This window comes from Aulonocara stuartgranti (genome assembly GCF_965226115.1).
Source record: "Aulonocara stuartgranti genome assembly, chromosome: 20".
In the NCBI taxonomy this organism is placed as follows: Eukaryota; Metazoa; Chordata; class Actinopteri; order Cichliformes; family Cichlidae; genus Aulonocara; species Aulonocara stuartgranti.
The window spans coordinates 29,423,939-29,444,430 of NC_138956.1; the positions used below are offsets into that span (position 1 = coordinate 29,423,939).

Here is a 20,492-nt window from a genome sequence, read left to right on the forward strand (position 1 = left end):
CTAGTCTATTTCATGAATACAGTTTTATTTCAGGTCTTTCATTAATATTAATATAATTAACACTACTTGGTCCCAACAGTAACTATGACTTGTGTAATATGTGTAGTAGTGCGATTACTCTCGTCAATGTGTTTTAGGATGAGTGGTTTGTTTGTAAAAATGTTTCAGAGTAGTTATTATATTCCCTCATTGTCTTTCATTTTCAGAATTATATCAGGCTAGGAGCTTTATACAAGTCATGTAACGTAGAAGTACCCAGTTATTATGGTTACATACTGATATGTGGTGTCTGAAGTTACAGTGTATTTTTTAAATAGAAGAGGCTGAGGGTTGACAGGTACGGTCAAACATATTCTATGTTTTTATTGGCTCGGATTAATATGTCTTACACCTCCTACTGTAAGATTTCTGTCACCATCTTACAATACTTACAGTACATAACAATCCCATTACAAAAAACAGAGGTGACGACTGGCTGACATCTAAATCGACATCCACGACACAAGCAGGGCTTTGAGTAAAATGCCACTGTACGTCATCACTGTCCACAAAAAATAACAACAAAATTCAACACACATATTTTATTTTTATCAGTGAAATACAATAATCAGGTATTACAGTGGACAGGTTACTGTCCTCCAGCTGTGGGAAGAATGATTTTGTTTGTGTCATAGTAGTTCTCCTCTATGAGAGGGCCACCATCGGCCTCGCGCTGCTGAATCAAATGTTCGGCCTCTCTTCTGGCCCACTGCCGCATGCTGGAACACAAAAATACACCAGATATGGACGGTGAGAAAATCAGAATGAAACCTATAATTAAACAATAATTAACTCAAGTTTAGGTGTAAACATTTCATTATTCCACGTAGACCCTCATGAATTCCAGAAAGAATATTCAATTGTGATGTTTTGTCAACAGGACAACTTTCATCCGTCCATGTTAAATCAGAGTTGATGGGTACATTTTTGGATCTTTTCTTTGCATGGTGTCTTGGATCCTCCCCCACCAACCCATCCAGCTCACCACCGGGCAGTCATCAAGTAAGAGCTCACCCTCTCTCTTTACGTGAGTGTCTAGAACACACGCCGCAGATCCAGTGATACAAAAATCAATCAATCAACCTGCGACATAAATGCACAAGTCTCCTGGACAACCTAAGAACACACTCAGATTCAGACATTGTGTTTGTTATGGACAAACTCTGACAACAACAGGAACAAGAACATTTACAAAATCTCCAGCAGAACAAAGACCGATGAGATTTGTCCAGACCGTCTGGATGTTTTAGTGATGTACCATAGACGAGGGCTGTGCCTATATCATATTGTCCACAATAATATCAGTCTATGTTTTTATGCAATATAAAAATGTCATAGTGATGTCATTACTATTGTAAGGTTTTGCATTATTGTTCTCTAGTGTAAAATAGAAACAAACCTGAGCATGTCAGAGAGTAAGAGCCATGTGCCAGCCTACGATGAGCTAGTACCTAAAAAGGAAGCTGCCTCAGCTGCCTCCAACAAAGCAGCACTTTGTAAAATATGCAAGAAAACCGTTCACGCTAAAGATGGAAACAAACTTCTTTTTGAGAAAATTACAAAAAAAACAAAAACAAAAAGGCCATCCAGTACAACCCAGCTAAGGAGGAGAGCAGCTGCCGATGCAAACAGTGAGGGAAAATTACTGATCTGGTTACATACATGCTACTTTTAATTTATGCTGTTTGAATGGATATAATGCAAAATCACTAATGCACAATAATGCTGCTCGCACCTTGCTTCAGTAGAGCCACAGTTTAAATTACTGTGTTATTAATGACAATAACTGATTGGAAAAGGGACAATTTCCTTCATGAATTTACAATTACAAACGCTGCTGTCTGCAAGCCTCATGTTATACTTTAAATCCTCTATGTGAGGCAATTCTAAAGAGTTTCGCAAATACTTTCATTCTATTTACATTTTAAAAATATTCCAACTGTAAAATTTAAGTTTCTTAATCTCAAGTCACTGTTTAAAAAAAAATAAAGTGTTATTAACTTGATATTCAGTTAGCGTCTGCTGTGCTCCCAAGTATTGCTTATTAATATATTGATAAGCGTTGGTCTTCCTTGGTCTCCTGTGTTCTGAGGGCCTCTGGATGTCTGGAGCCTGGATCTCCTCCATACCTGCTTCATGCCCTGGAGGACGGGGCTGTGGCCCCCCCACACCCTCTAGCAGTCATTACATGAAGGAACCTTTTGAATAAAAGCTAGCTCATGCTCACAGGTGTACACACGGGTGCTCACACACAAACTACGAGACAAGAACACAGATGATCTAAGCAGTTGTATTTTTAACCCAAAAAAATAAATAAAAAAAAATACATGAGAACAAAATACTGAGTGTATGCAGGAGGGTGTGAAAAATAACATTTTCACAAAAAGGATGTAGAAAGTGTTTTCACTCACGCTATTCCTCTGCTGCTTTGTATTACACAAACGCGACAAAGATGATGTGAACTGTTAAAAACAGACGAGCCTCGAGTACGGACGCGCTCAAAGGGGCCAGAATGGAATCAGAAAGATTTCAAAGTCCTTTCATGTAACGTGTCAGTGGCAGCTACGCCTCTAACCACAGTCCTAAGAACACAGCTGATCAGGGAGGGGATTCAAAAACAAAAATAAAATCGGCCCTTCGTGATCGCTCAAACAATTACATTTAATGACAGGAAGTTCATTCAACTGGATGTAGTGTTTTCAGGGGGAGATAAACAGAATCAACATTGTGGGGATTTCTTTACCTGGATGATTAACTATGAATCAAGCCATCATGCAAACATAAGTTTATTTCATTTTGTTTGATTACTGAAAGTTTTCCTTTTTATTCGGGCTGGTACAGTTATTGCTTGGTTAGGACATCTTAGTTTCCTCAGCAGGGCAGCATGTGGGGATTAATTGCTACACTTTAGATACTGAGGGTGGCTCATGTTCAAAGCAGCCACTCATTTTGCCCGAATTGTCGATTTTCTTACGTGAATTCCACCTTCATCTTCCTCACTCTCTTATAGGGACTGCACTTCTTCAAGGCTGACGCTAGCAACAGCCTCCTGTGAAACCCACCACAGTGGCTTGTGCATTGTTCACATTTACACACCACTTCAGAAATTTACCCACATTTGGCCAGCGGCAGGTGCCAATTTCCACCCTGGTGAGAAAATGTAAGCGGCTGGCTTAACCACGGCTCAGAAACGACGGCTCACTTTGCAGCATTCATAGTGTTCTTAATCCCAAGGTACTCTGATGAGGCCAAAATGGGGACAATTTCAAGAACTGGTGACTAGTTTGTAGAGCTGGGCCATACCGTTCACGGTAATACTGGTATAATGTCGGGCAACGATAAGAAAATGACATAGATAAATATTTTTGGTCATATCGCCCTGCTCTACTAGTTTGGAGCGTCCTCTGACCATGACGCTTTACCAAAAATAAAAAAATAAAAACATGAAAAAAAGCCAAAACAAAACACACATTTCTCAGGATAATAACTAAAAGAATGTTGTTTAAAGTGTTTGCAGATCTGAGCAGACACCAGTGGACTTTCCAAGTAGGAACTGGTACAAACTGGTAAAGAATTGCACACCACTATACTGAAATATAATCACACTTAATATATCAGTAACATACAAGTGCATACAAATGAACTTGGATATAAGTCTTGGTGGTGCCGACAATTATTGATCATACCTTTACATTGAAAGGACACCTCGCTGCCTTTAGTCTTTTTCTTGGCCATTACTGGGTCAATGGTTCGATGGGCCACAATCAAATCAGGTGTTAAGCTGATTTTATTTTTACTCTAGTAAAACTGAATTATATCCCAAGTTCAACCTATGCTGAGAGGTCAGGGTCAGCAGGGGTTTTGAAATTGTGTGCTGGGAGCCCGCCGTTGTTGGTGGTATGGTGACAGAGAATCCGTGTACACACATAACGCACACACGCGTGGTTTTAGAACACCCACATTTATCCAGTTATTTATTGCAATTCAAGTCCAATAAATAGCTTGAAATGGTACAAAGCGGTGAAGAGGTTAAAAAAAAGGGGAAATATCATGTACATTTCAGAATTATACAAAAACGGATTAAAAATTTAATCTGTTCTGCAACAATGGAGCTTGATCAAGCCTTGAAAGCTGGTGCTACTAATTTCTACAGCTGTTCCGACTTTTCTGGATTACTTCCCCCTGTGTCTGCATTAAAGAAGTGTTGCAACACACTGTGGTACCATATGCTCGTCAGCATCAGTTGAACAGTGTTGTACTGCAGAAAGCAGTGTGATGGTACACAAATGGTGAAAAAAAGGTGATTAACAATGGAAGAGAGACAGACCATCATAACACGTATAAATGTCGGTCTGTCCTACAGAGAAACTGAAAAGAAAGTCAAGGTGTCAGTGAGTCCAGTTTCCTTCACCATCCAAAGGCTCAGAAACTGTGACAGGAAGAGGTCTGCAGACCCAAAGACACGACTCAGAGGCCAAGTTAACAGCTGTGTGATAGGCGGCTCACAGGACAACAGCTTCAAGCAGCTTAATAGTGGTCGTAGTATGAAAGTCTCAGTTTCAGCTGTGAAGAGAAGACTTTGAGCTGCAGGTTTGACAGGACGAGTTGCAGCAAGAAAGCCAGACGTCAGAATAAGACAAAGAGGCTTGGCTGGGACGTGAAACACCACCATTGGACTACTGAAGAAGAAGGTATTATGGGCTGATGGATCAACATTTGAAATCTTGGGTTCATCACACAGGATCTTTGCGGTGGAGTAGGTGAAGGATGGTTCCACAGTGTGTGGCATCGACTGTCAAACATGGAGGAGGAAGTGTGATGGTCTGGGGCTGTTTGCTGGATCCAGGGTCGGTGACTTGTACAGCGTGAGAGGCTCCCTGAACCAAAACGGCTACAACAGCATTCTGCAGTGCAATACATCCTACAGCAAGATAATGACCCAAAACACAAGTCCAAGCTGTGCCAGAACTATGTTGGGAAAAAAGGAAGATGGGAATATGGGAAGAACTTTCTGGAGAATATTTGATTTCCATTGTAGAAAGAATGCAGCCGGTGTGTTCAGCTGTTATATCAGGTGCTACTTTGATGAGTAAAGGTTTAGAATTTTGGTCTATAAACTGATTCCATGACTTGTTTGGTTTTTTTTTAAACTCCAATTACTTATTTGTAGCATGCTTTCATTTCAGAGTGCAATGAGACATTAAACTGAATAATTTTCAATAAAAGAAAAAAGTTGTGGTGTTCTGAAACTTTTGACGAGTAGTGTATATAATCCTATTTTAACTTAGGACAAGACATCTGACATTTTCACTCTGTCCTTTGACAAAGAACCATAGCTAAGTCTAGCCACCATATAAATGAGCTGATATGAAAAGATAAATTGAGAACTCACCCATGGTCGGGTAAATAGTGGATAAAAGTTCCTCCAATGACGAGAACAACTGAAATGCCGAAGAAGAAGCCCACTTTCATATTCCACTCGTCCTCCACTGGATCGCTGGAGAAGCCATGGTATTCCGGATTCTGAAAAAAACCCACAAAAGGGGACCAGTTTAAGTATCCAACATGTTTTCAGTCAGTACTGGAAGGATGATACTGGCCTGTCTACACTTTCTGATATGATTTGTATGTTAACAGAACAACTAAAGTTCTTTGTTTTATTCAGGAGAATCTGACTTAAAACCGCCTTATCTGACTACATCTAGACAAGCCAGAGGAAAGTTGAACCTGAGGAATAAACTGAAGAATTTGCAAACGCTTAAATGTCCCACAGACATTTTCCTGCATTATCAGGTGACCTCTTCTGACAGGGAATAGCTTAAAGCAGCTTTTAAAATCAGTCTAATATTATGGACAGTTTTTGATATTTACACATTTGTGAAATATTAATTGTTTTTCTGATAGGCATATTCGTGTTTTATTTTAAATTAATAGCGGCCTTGTAAGATTCAATGGTTCTCACACAAAATACACTGCTTAAAAAAAACAAACAAACAGAAACAAAACGAACACCTGATCGGATCTCACGGGCAGACAAATCATTTCAGAGAACCGACTGAGCCAGAGCAGGCTAGCTGTATGTCTGCGGTAAAAATAGTATTTTTTAATCAATGAATTTTCATTTTTAATCATTGCGATACTATTGTATATTCAGAACTGGTGCGCAATTTAAACTCTCAGCGCACTTGTTGCAAAATAAACCGATCTGACCAATCAGATCGGTTTATTTGGATCTGAAGAACCGCAAAAATCGAGCCTGGTTGGGAAAAAATAAATGCCGTAAATTCGTCCAGTGAAAATACGCGGTCGGCGTGAACGGCTGCATTAATGGGGGTGTCCGAGAATAATTTAAACGCACAGAATTGAACGCGTCCGGTGTGTAAAGCCCTTTACTGTGTAAAAATAACATTAGCATGCTGTCCTCAAATCTGATCGAGCAGAACTCACCTTGACATACGGGCTGACCTCACCGTGACCAGAATGCTGGACCTCGGGGTGGAGCTCCGTCACCGCGGTTGAGCCTGTAGCACTGTTCGCTTTAGACTGGGAGACCAACCGGGCTGGTGGATTATAAAGTAACCGGGGCAAAGTCAGCCCAAACCGCGAAATTCGGGTCAACATTTTGCCACTTGTGAAGGATACTGTTAGCCCGGAACCGGAAACTACGGTTTCAACTCTTCTTCTTCTTCTTTTTTTGTTTACGGTTACCAAAAACCGAAACGCTGCATTACCGCCACCAACTGTGATGGAGTGTGGACCGAAATGACACTCGGAAAAAAATGTCAGGCAACATTTACGTGTGTATACACAGTTCCACACATCACTAACCACCTAGCATATCTGCAAGTTCATTAATCTGCTTTAACTATTTTGTTTGCTAAGATTAAAAGAGCGCTAACACAAACTGGCTGATCCATATCATACCCCTACACGCTCCACAGCTCTCCCTGTTCTCCTCTCAGCTCTTGGTTCTTCTCCAGCTTCTCGTGTTCCTTCTTCCTGACGCTGCTGACATTCAGTACAGCTACATCTGTCACTACAGCCTCGTCCTCTGCTTGTTTTTTTGTTTTTTTTTAATGTTCTTTGATAAATCCCAAGATTAAAACATTTCTTCAGCTTTGATTTTGTCATGTTTTCAACAGTTTTGCATTCATGTTGCTGGACGCAGATCATCTATTTTTCAGTAAAATGCTGACTGTGTGACACTGAAAGGGGAAGAGAGTTGAAATGTAAAAATAATCATAAATGATGAAAAATAAAGGATGGAAATAACAGACAGTAGCTGCAATGACCATTTTTTATTGTTTTAAAATTCCGTTTTACTTGAGCTGTTTGTAAGTTATAACTTTAATCTTCTCAGCAGTTTGCTGATGGACCGACAAAAACAATTACGAGTAGCCTAAAGACCAGATGTATTACGTTTTTATCAGTCTGTGAGTGCCGACAGGCTACCTTTGAACTATCCATGTTCAAGCATAAAATAAGTATTAAAGGTTTATGATCCTGCAAATCTGTCATTGTCATAGGGTCCATGTACATGTTTTCAACCACTGCAAATGTGCTCCTGTATAGTCCTCCACTTGATTTCACTTCAACTCTTTTGTAAGTTACAACTTTGCTCATGTCTACAATTGGCTACAACAACAGGAAGTGAAGCCCACAGACGCGGTGGGCTGATTATTTTGCACACTCCCTCCACTGACAACACTCTCTGCAGGTAGACAGCCAATCGTGATAGCCGACAAGCTACCCCTGCTCAAACATAACATGAGCAATATAAATGATGCTGTTGCCAAAATAATTCACACACCCATCCAAATCATTGAATTCAGGTTTTCCAATCACTTCATTGGCCACAGGTGTATAAAAGCAAGGACCTAAGTCTGCAGACTGCTCCTTGTGACAGAGCAGTACCCTGTTACACGGGATGCCACCTGTGTAACAATTCCAGATCTTAAATTTCCTCATTAAAAATTCCTTAGTCAACTGATACAGGTAATATAACAGTGAAGCAACTGGGAATGACAGCAACACGGAGCTTTTCTGTAGAGTAAATGGATACACACCTGCAAACTTCGCCTGGCCTTCAGATTAGCTCAGCACATACAGAGCTTTATGGAATGGATTTCCATGGCTGAGCAGCTGCATCCAAACCTTAATGCAAACTGTCAGATGCACCTTTGTTCCAGTCAAAGGAACTCTTAATGCGTCAGTATACCAAGGCATTTTGGACAATTTCATGCTCTCACCTTTGTAGGAACAGTTTGGAGATGGCCCCTCCTGTGCCAACATGACTGTGCATCAATGTACAAATCAAAGTCAAAGACATATATGAGGGAGTTTGTTCTGGCTAGTCAAGCTCTTCCACGCCAGAGTCCTGGCCTCAACTCGACAGAACACCTTTGGGATGAATAGGCCAGGCCTTCTGGTCCAACGTCAGTGTCCGATTTCATAAATGTGCTTTCGGAAGAATGGTCAGAATTGACATAATTAAACTCTTAAACGTTGTAGAAAGCCTTCCAAGAAGAGCTGATGCTGTTACAGCTGCAACGGATGTGCTGACATCGAATTCAACCCTACTGTGTCTACAACTCAACTTTGTCATCAGATGGTGGGTGTGAAGCAGAATTTATAATCAGGCGTGAACCTCATGTGTGCATCAGTTAGACTAACTTCTTAAAATGCTTAATTGCTTTAAATGAATTAACAAAGAAGTACTAGATCCACCCAAGTAAAATTAAAATTGAGGCAGTTTTGAGAACAGGATTGTATTTCAAATTCTACACTTGGACTTTTGTAGCCTTCATGAATCAGTTCAAAACAATCATCCTCCATGCAATCAGCTGCACTGAATATTTATTTGTGTCCAATATACAATCAGTAACATTGTGTTTTAACTTTTGTTTACATAGATAACTTGAGATAAATCTTTTTAAATAAATGTACATATTGCTAGCTCACAGTCCAGTGAGTACAGTTACTTCAGATTGGTTTATTTTGATATTAAATACTGACATACAAAAGGAGGCAAAACAGAACCCCAGAATCAGAACCATACGAGCTTCTCCAACGATATCAGTCACTTCAAATTCTGTTTAAACAGAAACAGTCCTCAGAAGGTAATTCTCAAATAAGCGTTACTTTTGCATGAGTACTGTGTTTGCAGAATACCTATCCCTTAAAAAGTAAGAATAGGTAAGGTAAACCATGCTAAGAAGAAGAATGTTTTAAGATCTACTCCCAAAATTTGTAGTTGTGCCTTCATATCCCTAACAGATGGCACACAACTGAGCTGAGGTCTGGAACGTCGAGCATGTGGTCTAAGGATGGATTCATGTGACCGGGGCCAAAACCCATCCAGAGTAAGCATTTCTCCAGCTGCCCAGCTTATTGACAGTGTCATGGCCTAAAACATAAATATGTATTTTGCTTCCCTTCACCTATGTTGAGCTGGTAAAAAATAAGACCAGAATATCATCACCACCTTTTATAACCACAGCATGAGCATAACTGCTTTGACACAAACAATAACAGAAAATGATGAATGTAAGCTTTGTTAAAGTGGAGTTTATATCAGAGCTAGCACAATGCAAGCTTTGATTTCACAGGCACATATCTAATGTGATCAATAAATCTGTGAATCAACTAAAAACAAAACAAAACAACAAAATAGGGCCAATCCTCCTGGGCGTGTCCTGACAGCTTTCAGCTGCTTTTTGATTGATTGCTGTTAGTCGCGTTCACTCTGTGAGATCTTAGTTTCCCTCCAAAAAGAAGATGCGAGCTGTACATTCATAAAACACTGTCTTTGGAAAAGAGCAATGAGCAAAGTGCTAAAATTAAACATTACTCAATAAACACATTTACAGTGTGCAGTACTTACTTTACTACTGATGTAGTTTTAATTTGTGACCCCAGCACAAGGTCTCTTAATAAAAAGGCATTTGTACAAAGTAGACTGAAACCACACTGATGTTCACAGCATGGCAGCCAGTTTTTGTCCTGGGCTAACATGTTTTAAAGAGACGTCACAGCTGTTTGTTTTAACAGCGGCTTAGCAGAGGTTGGATCAGAGACAGCGGCCCCATCTCAGTTTCAACATCAGAACCTACGCCTTCATACTGTCTGCTCCAGTATAGGGTAGGTTGTGGTTATGGTGAGCTAGTCTTACAACTCCAAGATGAATTAGAAAGAACTAGAAATTGACTGGAAAACGTCTAAAGAGCAGAGACTGGACCATACGCAGCAGCTATATGTTTGTAATAAGTAAACCAGTTCATCTGGACCATAGCTACTCTATGAGGAACTACTGGCCAATAAGTATGCAGCTATGGTCGTGTTATGTGTCAAATATTGCCAAGTATGTTTTCAATTCAATATTATTTGTATGGCACCAGTTCACAACTAGTTGCCTCAAGTGAGTGTTTTAGAGGACAACCTACTTTCAACAGGAAGCAATTTCAGGCAGAAATGAGTCCTGGATGGTGTACCGTGTGCTCCCGAGCACAGTGAATGTCACTGCAAATGCCTTTCTGCATGTTTGCTTTGAAGATACAAAGAAATGAAACAACATGCCAACTAAATAGTCAGCGAGTGGCTCCTTGTTCACACACACACTTATTTAAAATATCCAAACTAAAAGAATTTAGATTATCGGATTAAATTATTGGGGTCACAGGGTCACATCCCTATCGAGCATGTTATTTTATGAGTAACAAGTCACACTTGAGGTTATTTTTTAAAAAAAAACAATAAACAAGCAAACAAACAAACAAACAAAAAACAAAACAAAACATACAAATTCTGCAATTATTCAGTGGTTCGTGCACTCGGGATGAGTGAAAGCAAAGACTTGACTCATGAGTTCAAGAAACCACCATCCCATTATGTTTTTAAATAATTGAACTCCCGTGTTTTAATTAACATACTTCCATGGCTTCCTGGAGAGGAAATCAGATTGTAAACAAACATGATAAAAGTGGCAACACGGGTTAAATGCACCAAGTGTATGATTCAGACAGGCTCAGGGTCAAATATCAGATCCCCAAATTACTGAGCTTCAAGAATCAGCAACCCCAATGGAAAAAAGGCTTCTTAGGTTCTTTATCCCGACTTCCAGAGAACAAGCAAGAAAAATGAAAAATATTACACTGACCTTAAGGAATATATGTATTTAATTAGAGACAGAATTGAAAGAGCTGAATCCACTAAGCAGTCCGGAAAAGGAGGCCAGTGATGTACAACAGAATCAGGAACTGGTGGAAAAGGAATTTTGAGCTATCAGAGAAGGAATGGTGTTTGCCAAATTATAGGTTGAGTTTGGAGATGACAACTGTGGAGATGCTAAAGGGCTGTAAATGGGCTTAGCAGAGATGGCTGAAGAAGGGGAGTGCTGAGTAGCAGTAGCTGTTGTTGGAGAGTCTGAGCTAACCTCATCCCCTTCTTCTGAGTCCCACACCTCACTTTGCAAGTACTCTGCAAACAGGGCCTTGGCTCTTTGCAGCACTCTGCTCAGGTTGTGGCGTCGCACAAGGCGATCAAAGTGCATGGCTAGCTCATTGTAATCCAAACTGTTCTTGATGATATGGTCTCTGTGCTCCAACAGGATGGACAAGCACAGGAACAGCATGAACGGGTTGCCTTTACCAAACTCTTGAGGAGGTGGCAAGGAGCACGGCTTGATGCCAGTGGTCTCGGCTTTTAGAGAACTGGGCGTATTAGCAGCGCTGCTGGGGGATTTGTTGCCAGGTGAGAGGAGACTGTTTGAGTACAACCTGGAACCAGACAAAGATGTTCCTCTTCCAAAGGACAAAATGGGTGAAGACAGCAGGGATCTGTTTTGAGCAGTAGAAAGAGAGCTGACGGATGTCCGTGCAGTGGGGGTTGTGGGTGAACTGATGCGTGTACTGCTGGGCAACTGAGTAGAAGAAGCTGACACATTTAGGCCAGCTCTTGGTAAGGCCTCACTTTCGTTGCTCACGTATGGTGATGTGGACTTTGGAGGAGAGTCTGGAGAAACACCAGGCCAACTCGATGGTGACAATGAAGACATGGGAGAGACAGAGGAGCCAGTTTTCCAGACGGGTTGGCTGCTTGGGAAAAGAGGTGGAGAAACATCATTATCAAAATTTTTAAACAGTGGTGTTTGCTCTCCCGTGTCCTCCTCAGTGTCAGTTGTGGATTGGCGCCTCGGGATGCTCGTTATCGACTCTGAAACCACTGCACCCTGTTGACATGGAGGATGCTGTTCAACCTCCTCCATATCAAAGCTGTCTTCATTTCGGGCAGTATAATATTTAAACTCCCCAAAACTAGTCTGCCTCTCGAAGGGAGCACCTTTCAAATCTGTCTTTGCCATGGTTACCTGAGGGATATCACACTCGTCACCCACATTTGCTTTATCCGAGCTCACGCTTTGCCTGTCCATTTCATCAGCGATGGCATTTATGTTCATGTCTGCTTCTTCTCTTGAAGGTCGCAGCATGTGCCGTCGACGCTGCTTCTCTTTTTGTTCCTTATCTTGAAAGTAGTCCTCAACCGTCTTGTCCTCAAAGTTGCTGAACATTGTTTCGTCGGCTTCCAGAGGTGGCCCCAGAAGCTCCACTTCAGTTTCAGGAGGATCTGGGGGCAGAGAGCTCCAAGTAACTTCCAGCATCCTTAGAGCATCATCAAACGCAAACTCTCGTTTAAGCTCCAGAAGAAGCCAACGGTAGCAGAAGAAGAGGTCGTCAGCTCCTCGGGACACTAGGTAAGAGTAGAATTCAGGATCGGAGTACTGCAGGAGGAGCTTCAGATGCTGGAACTTAACAGACATGAGCTGCCCGTCTGGCCGGAAGTTTCCTTCTAAGCGTTTCATGATGCCACAAAAGCAAATGAAGGCGTGTGCCTCGTTGTCCATTACTGCAAGTATTGGGGAGGCAATGTCACTCATGCCTTGACAGTAAGAGATCTGGAAAAACAACACAATGGCAAAACGTTACAAAAGATGACAGTTTGCACAAAGAACACATTTCTATATCACGTTATATGTCATGTCACAATCATCAAATGTATCATTTAAGACTGTGGTCTTTCTTCCTTAAAACAGCCGACATTAAAATACTTTTAAAGGAATCAAAACTGGATTGCTTTGAGCAAACCATTAGAAAAGCTAAAGTCATGCAAATCAGTCTTTTCTTAAAGAAAAATATCAGCCTTGTTATTTTGTCTTGGTTTGTTCCTTTTCTTCTCATACGTGCCGTCACTATCAGACAGTAATCTCTGTAACGGGCAGAAAATTGTGATTTTCCTTTGATGAAAAACTTCTCTGAGGCATTGTAGGAGATGGAGTTATTTAGTTAATGAACTTTAACAGTGACAAAATAGGTTTTAGATGAAAAACAGCAAAGGTAAGACAAAATTCATGCTACTATTTTTCAAACTCGAAGCGTGGTCTGGTTTTCTTTTGCTGCTGGTTCAGTGAATTTTGGTCGGAGCGTGATGAAACTTGCAGTTTTGGAATCTGCGAGATGCCGGCTTTCAATGTTACATACTTGTCTGCGACTCTGCAAACAGGGAATCCGTGCTTTGTGTTTATGTCATTTGTGTTTACATGCTCTTCTATTTGTTTGTTGAGCTTTTAGCCAAGATTCTGGCGTTTCTGTGGATACAGAGGGTTAAGAGATTCAGACTGCAGGAGAAGATTTGCGTTCCAGATAATGCGCCAATACAAACCTGTGGATGAGTGATGGCAAATGTGGTGAGTAGATCTGTGAGGGCAGTCAAATGGGGACTATCCTCAGAGCCTGCATAGTATGGATGAGCTCGATCCGTCCTCAGGACGTCTTTGAGAACATTTCCACGGATAAATTCAAGGTCCTCATGACTAACCCGGGTTGTCCACTCTCTCTTTAGCTGGTCATACTCTCTCGTCTTCCTCTTCATGTAGTCCATTCTCTCCTGTCCGCTAAGTCCATCTGGATAGACATTCAGGAGGTAACGCCAAACCACCTAACCCAACAGAGGACAACAGAGGAGTTAATCCTTGAGAAATGTAAGTCATAAAATACAAATTCTATAATTGCACATATATGTTCTTAATTGTCCTTCAAGTTCCATCTTTTCATCCAAAAATCGCAAATGACTGAACGTATCAGTTCAAATCTGGTTGCAAGCTGGCTGACTGTTAAAACTCTCAGCCAAGAGGGAGAGCTAGGATAGCAGGATAGCTAGAATTAGCACGAGAATTTGTTCAGTTTAAATAATAACCAGAAATAATAACCAGATTATTTTGTTTAGAGCGTACAAGGTGCTCATATACAATATTAATCAAACACAGGTGCTAAACCTTCCGCAGCGACGGCTCCACACCCCCATGGTAGATTCGCAGTCTGAGTTCCTCAGGCCGGGTCAACTGTCCCTGTCCGTTAAGGTAACTGTGAAACTCAGCGTCACTTAGAGGGGGCTTGAAAGGCTTGATCTCCTCCCCATAAGACCAGCTGAAGGCCTGCTGGACCTTCGACAGGGTCCGGCCCACCTAAACAGAATAGAAACAGGTGCATCAGCAAAAACGTGGCTCAGAGAGTGTGGTTAGGTTAAACAGAGTGAGGAAAGGTAAAGGAACCTGGGACAGTAGAGACTGGGTGAAGGGAAGAGCTGCAGATGCCAAGGATCTAGTCTTCTCTGTGAGAAGCTGCTCAGAGCCAATCACGTCTTTGGGGCTTATGATGTCCCAGTCTTCCAAAACAGGGCCTGCAGTGAAATAATGACAAGCAGATTTAACAGCAACAGTGTTTTAGTCCTTCCTGTGTCACGTTTTGATGCCTGGTTTCAATCTGAAAGAGGTATTCTTTGTTGTAATCATTTCTCTTCTGCAAACAGACTTTTAAAAGTTTGGATGTGATGGGTAACAAAATGTTCTACCACAGACTGTAGTTTTGATCTTTAAAATTTATATTATTTACATCATAAATTAGAAATCTATAACATTTTTGCTTTCAGTCTTGATTTAAGTTGCTGGTGTTCTTACTGTCCTCAGAAGGTTTTATATCCATCTTGAGCTGCAGAAATGGTCTGGCTGCACTGACAAACGCAACATCCAAATCCCAGTCAGAGACCAGAGACATATACATTTCAGCCCCGCTGCGATCGCGAGACAGGTAACCAACGCTGAAATTTCTCTTCCTAATTCAAGAAAGATATTTAAACAATGTTAGATAAATTCTTTGGGCACTTCTCTGTTTATAAGTCTGTTTGGCCATTCTGACTATTCTTACCCATTCAAATCAAAGGCTCTGATAAGTATGTGCTGCAAAACCTCCAGCGATGTTATTTGGGGATCAACAGCAAAGGAGCGAAACTCCACAGGAAGTGCCCCATCACATTTCTGGGAAAAAATAAATAAATAAATAAAAATCATATTACAATCTCATCACTGACAAACAAGTAAACATACAAACATTCTTGGTGTGGTTAAACCATGGTAGGAGAATAAGAGATACAAACCAAGTCAATGGGATACTATACCACCCTATAATAAAATAAAAAACAATGCATTGTTACTAGACCATAACTGTAAAATAATTATAAAACAAAATACATAATAATTCGTCTATTTGAATGTAAAGCATACAAAACACATAAAATTAATGGAATAATGCTCCACATCATCCTCTGTTGTTGGGGGGTGGGGGGTTGCCTAGGGGGTGCTACAGTCTCTCAGGGCAAATTTGTCCTGGATGAGGGGCCAGACAAAGCACGATTAAGTCGACCCCTATGAAAAGAATAGAAATCAAGGGACTGTTTATTCTATCTGCAAAAGGGTTACTGGGGTCTCACCCTGAAACCAGGCCTGGAGAGGGAGCTCAAAGGTGAGCGTCTGGGGGGGTCGGGCCTTATGCCATCTGTGCTGGCAGGCACAGCCCAAAGAAGCGTCATGGGACCACACTCATGGAATGTAACCTCTGTGGTGAATAAGAAGCCTGAGGTTAACAGATACATAAAGCTACAGTAGCCTCACTTCAATGCACAGCTTGGGGCTGGACTCTGTTCCGGTCTCAGTGACAGGTGGTAGGCAGGTATGGGTATTCTTGTATTCTCTCACCTTGCTGCCAGTATGCTGGGGTTTTTGCTGGTGGATGAGATGATTGCTTCCCTGCACCTTTGGGTCGGGGAATGGGTCCTGACTGTCATCTGTGCTTATGCACCAATGGACAGTTCAGACTAGCCAGCCTTCTTGGGGTCACTGAGTGGGATGCTTTAGGGTGATCCATCTAGTGTTTCTGTCATTCTACTGGAAAACTTCAACGCTCACATGGGAAAAACAGTGTTTGCAGATGATGTGGCCTTGGTGGTTGCCTCCAGCTTGCACTAAAGCAGTTCGGAGCCAAGTGTAAAGCAGCGGGAATGAGAACAAGCACCTCCAAATCTGAGGTTGTGGTCCTCAGCTGGAAAAGGAGCACGACCAGTTGAGGTGGTTTGGGTATCTGATTAGGATGCCTCCTCGGCGCCTTCTGGGTGAGGTGTTCTGGGCACGGCCCACCAGACGGAGGCACCGAGGCAAACCCAAGACATGCTGGAGAGATTACATCAATCTCCTTACCATGTGTGGAGGGTTTCAACCCAAATCCACCACCTTGAGACTGTACACTAAGCGGAAGGAAGGAGGCAGAGGGCAAGTGAGTGTCTGAACCACCGTCCAGGATGAGACAACAAACATCCATGAGTACATCAGGAAGTTGGCCACAACTGACTGTGTGCTTAGTGAACAGCTCAGGCAGCAGAAACCTAAGAAAGAAGTGGAGCAAGAAGAACCATCATGAAGGAAAGGCCCCTGTATGTACCACCGGCAGATAGACGAAGTGGCTGGAAATCCTACCAGTGGCTGGACAAAGCTGGAGTGACAGCACATAGACACTAATCATGGCAGCACAGGAACAAGAACTGAGCACATAGAGGCTGGGGTCTGTCACACCAGACAAGACCCCAGGTGCAGGCTGTGTAAAGATGCCCCTGAGACAATCCAGCACATAACAGCAGGGTGTAAGATGCTAGCAGGCAGGGCATACATGGAACGCCATAACCAAGTGGCCGGCATAGTGTACAGGAACATCTGTATGTCCTGGACGTCACGAGGTCAAAATGGGATACGCCCCCTAGGGTGGTTGAGCATGACCGAGTTAAGATTCTGTGGGACTTTCAGATACAGGCGGATAAACTGGTGATGGCTGACCAACCGGATACAGTAGTGGTGTCCAGCAGAGCGCAGTACTAGGAACAGCAAAGATACCGTGCAGGACCCTTGAGCTCCCAAGACTCTGGTAGAGGACTCGAGCTTGAAGGATGAAGGGATTTTTTTTCTGGTTTTTATATCAATCAACATTATTATTTGGTTCAATATTTGAATACATTTTGTTCAAATGTGCATTCGAATATTAAACCTTTTTGATATCTGATAATGTGATAGAAATAATGTGTAGAAACTAGCTTTTTAGTTTCTACACATTCTACCCTACTTTTATTTATGCAACTATAACAGTATTATGAATTTCTTTTGTGTCACAAAAAGGCCATTAATTTAACAGTATAATTAAATGATGCAGGGTATACAGTGTACATTTCTTTCCTCTGCATGAAGTTTGTCATATTATGACCTTTAAACTTTGAAGTATTGTGCAACATACAGCAAAAAGGTTCGTAACATTATAAGCTGTTATGTCTTTGATGCAGATAACAATTGACACAACAAAAATGCTGGTGCACCTGTCCTGCCACGCCATCCCCGGCAGACTTCCCACTGGGCTCTCCAAATCACGGACAAAGAGTTTCCCTCATTCTTGATTTTTAGTTCACAAACACTTCTTCTAATGACCAGCTACTCCTGAAATTTTGGAGTTTTAGCTCTTTATGCAGTGAAGGTACAGGAGGATAAAAATGATTATCGGGCAAAAGGTCGTCGGTTTGTTAAAATAATCTCATAAAGTGAGAACAATAAATGTATCATTTTCTGTTTGTAACGACAGTCATCTTTCAGTTTTGCACTAAAGTAAACATCGCTACTTCCACGTCTCGCTGTTTGTGATGGAGGCGGAGTCAACCGGACGTGCTCCCGACGCAGGGGAAACAACACCGCCGGGGATACCTACAGGCACAATACGCACACATTTTCTGGGCAGGCAAGTGACGTCAGCTCACCTCTGTGACAGCCCGATGTTTGCATTGGATATTGTCAACGTGTTATGACCGATAACCGTGTCAGGTGTACATTACAGGTTTACTCAGTGTAAACTGACAGGGACAATGACTGATCGGCATCGAGAAGAAGCAATTCTACCGAAAACCCCCAAATAAATAGAAGAGGCCCCCTCTGTTATGGCACACTGCTAAACATCCAGTTTACGGAGTGCATATTTTCGATGTTTAACATTAACGCGGGAGCGTGTCTGTCTAAACAGCCAATTTAACCTATGCGATAATATGATTGCTCGCTGTTAGCAGCCTATGTGGAAGTCAAAGAAACCATCATTCTCCCACCTTGACTTTGACACGAACAACACCCCTCTCCTCCTCGCCTTCCATCGTAAAGACTCCGTTTCGGAAAAGGATGGTTCGACCGAGCTTTGTCTGCTGTTTGTTTGCTTTTCTATCCTGACATGATGGAAGTGGCTCCAGCCGAGTTCCTATGCTTGACGATATTCTGCTGATTCTTTTTCTTCTTCTTTGTATTCATTGGCTGTTGACAAACAACGAATTGGTGCATTACCGCCACCAACTGGTATGGAGTCTTCTTCTTCTTCTTTGTGTTTAACGGCGGTTGGCAACCAACGTAAAGGAGCATTACCGCCTCCTACTGTTCCGGAGTATGGGTCAGACAGTGAGTTTACAATTTGTATCAAAACAAAAACAAAAACAAAAAAACCCTACACTCTTTCATAAACACCTATATCCTTCAGAAACCCCACCAGTTCCCTCACCTGTGCCCTACTACCCTCCAACACACTCTTTAGATTAAATTCCCCAATTCCCCGCTCCGTCAACCTATTCTGCAGAACTGACCTCTCCACATCATAACCCTTGCACCGCAGTATTACATGCTCTACTGTCTCCACCTCCTCCTGGCACACTCCACAAAGCCCCGTCTCATGTTCTCCTATCATCTGTAGCGTTTTATTTAATGCACAATGTCCCAGTCTAAGCCTGGTAATGACCACCTCATCTCTCCTATTACCCCTATACAACCTACTCTCTGCCACCTCCTTCTTAAGATGATACAATTGTCTGCCCTTACTTCCCGAGTCCCACCGCGTCTGCCACTCCTTAACAACCTGCCTCCAAACAATAGCTTTTGCTTCAGATCCACTGCTTGTAATTGCCATCTCAGTCCTATTTTTAGTCAACGCTCTTTTTTTCCAACCTATCCACCTTTTCATTTCCACTGATCCCTACATGAGCTGGCACCCAAAGAAAGTGAATATTGCCACCACAACACCTTATCCTTCTTATAGTCTCCAGAATAGCATACAGCATGCCCTGCCTTGTCTTCGAACAAAATGATTGTAGACTTGAAAGAACAGCTGCCGAGTCAGAGCACACTACCACCTGCCTGATTTTTGAACACTCAAAACTGGTATGGAGTATGCACCGGAATATCATATAAATGCATTTGTCTAAGATAATAAAATATTGCTGATAACTTTTACTTCCTGAGTTATTTCTAAGTAAACCGATGTGGGGGGTTTCATGGCCAGAGAGGAACTTAGGGAGAGTAATGAAGTACACAGCGTGTGAAAAACGGTCAGTTGTGAGAACAACAGTGTTACCTGCAGATGGAGGCAGTCAGGTAGCAAAATCCAGTGCAATATGGGACCAGTGGCACTTCCAGGTATGATGCAGCAGACCAACTGGGAGAGTGGGAGAAGTTTTGTTTTGAAGACAGGTGGCAGACAGCCACTCAGACGTCTCTGAGACTTTTGTTTGTCTAAGGATTCACATTATGGGTAAATGTTGCTACAATGTTGTCTGTATATGACAACATTGTAGCAACTTGAACTTTGGCTGGATGACAGGTGAATTTTGACATGCGTGGCCAATGTATATTCTAAGACTGGACAACTGAAGCAACATAAAAGACATAGAGAAGCCGAGGCAGCGCTGAAGATGTTTTCAAGTGGTTAGCTCTGGCCAATCCAGAACTGCTTGGACCTTAGCTGGGTTGGCTCTGATTTGACTCTTCTCAGAGCTGTAGCCAAGGATGGAAACATTGTCAGCATGAAATTGACACATGCTACCTTTACGCATCTAACTTGTTTTCTAGGAACTGCTGGAGGACTCAACAAAGATGGGACTGAATAACACTGAAGAAGATGCTCAGTGTTATTCAGAAACACTGCTTTCAGCTCAGTTTCATTTTTATTTATACAGCACCAAATCACAACAACAGTCGCCAAAAGGTGCTTTGTATTGTAAGGTAGACCCTA

General features: G+C 41.9%; 2 protein-coding genes across 4 annotated transcripts; both read right to left on the bottom strand.

Moving 5' to 3' along the window:
- Positions 1–566: 566 nt before the first annotated feature.
- ndufb11 (NADH:ubiquinone oxidoreductase subunit B11) lies at positions 567–6,726 on the bottom strand. The gene is made up of 3 exons (XM_082518528.1): positions 6,487–6,726; positions 5,432–5,562; positions 567–758 (listed from the first exon to the last, which is right to left on the bottom strand). The coding sequence occupies exons 1-3, from the start codon at positions 6,658–6,660 to the stop codon at positions 629–631; spliced, it is 435 nt and encodes a 144-aa protein (XP_082374654.1). The 5' UTR covers positions 6,661–6,726; the 3' UTR covers positions 567–628.
- A 2,285-nt stretch (positions 6,727–9,011) lies between these two features.
- tbc1d25 (TBC1 domain family, member 25) lies at positions 9,012–18,779 on the bottom strand. 3 transcript variants are annotated; one of them, XM_082519254.1, is made up of 8 exons: positions 18,550–18,779; positions 15,523–15,547; positions 15,294–15,403; positions 15,047–15,201; positions 14,642–14,769; positions 14,366–14,554; positions 13,753–14,028; positions 9,012–12,988 (listed from the first exon to the last, which is right to left on the bottom strand). In XM_082519254.1, exons 4-8 carry the CDS (start codon positions 15,147–15,149, stop codon positions 11,288–11,290), a joined length of 2,397 nt encoding a protein of 798 aa, XP_082375380.1. In that variant the 5' UTR covers positions 15,150–15,201; positions 15,294–15,403; positions 15,523–15,547; positions 18,550–18,779; the 3' UTR covers positions 9,012–11,287. The 3 variants fall into 3 exon arrangements, with proteins under 3 accessions (XP_082375380.1, XP_082375381.1, XP_082375379.1); XM_082519255.1 differs by lacking the exon at positions 18,550–18,779 and adding an exon at positions 17,779–18,541; XM_082519253.1 differs by lacking the exon at positions 15,523–15,547 and having other exon boundaries at positions 18,550–18,778.
- Between the last annotated feature and the right edge of the window lie 1,713 nt (positions 18,780–20,492).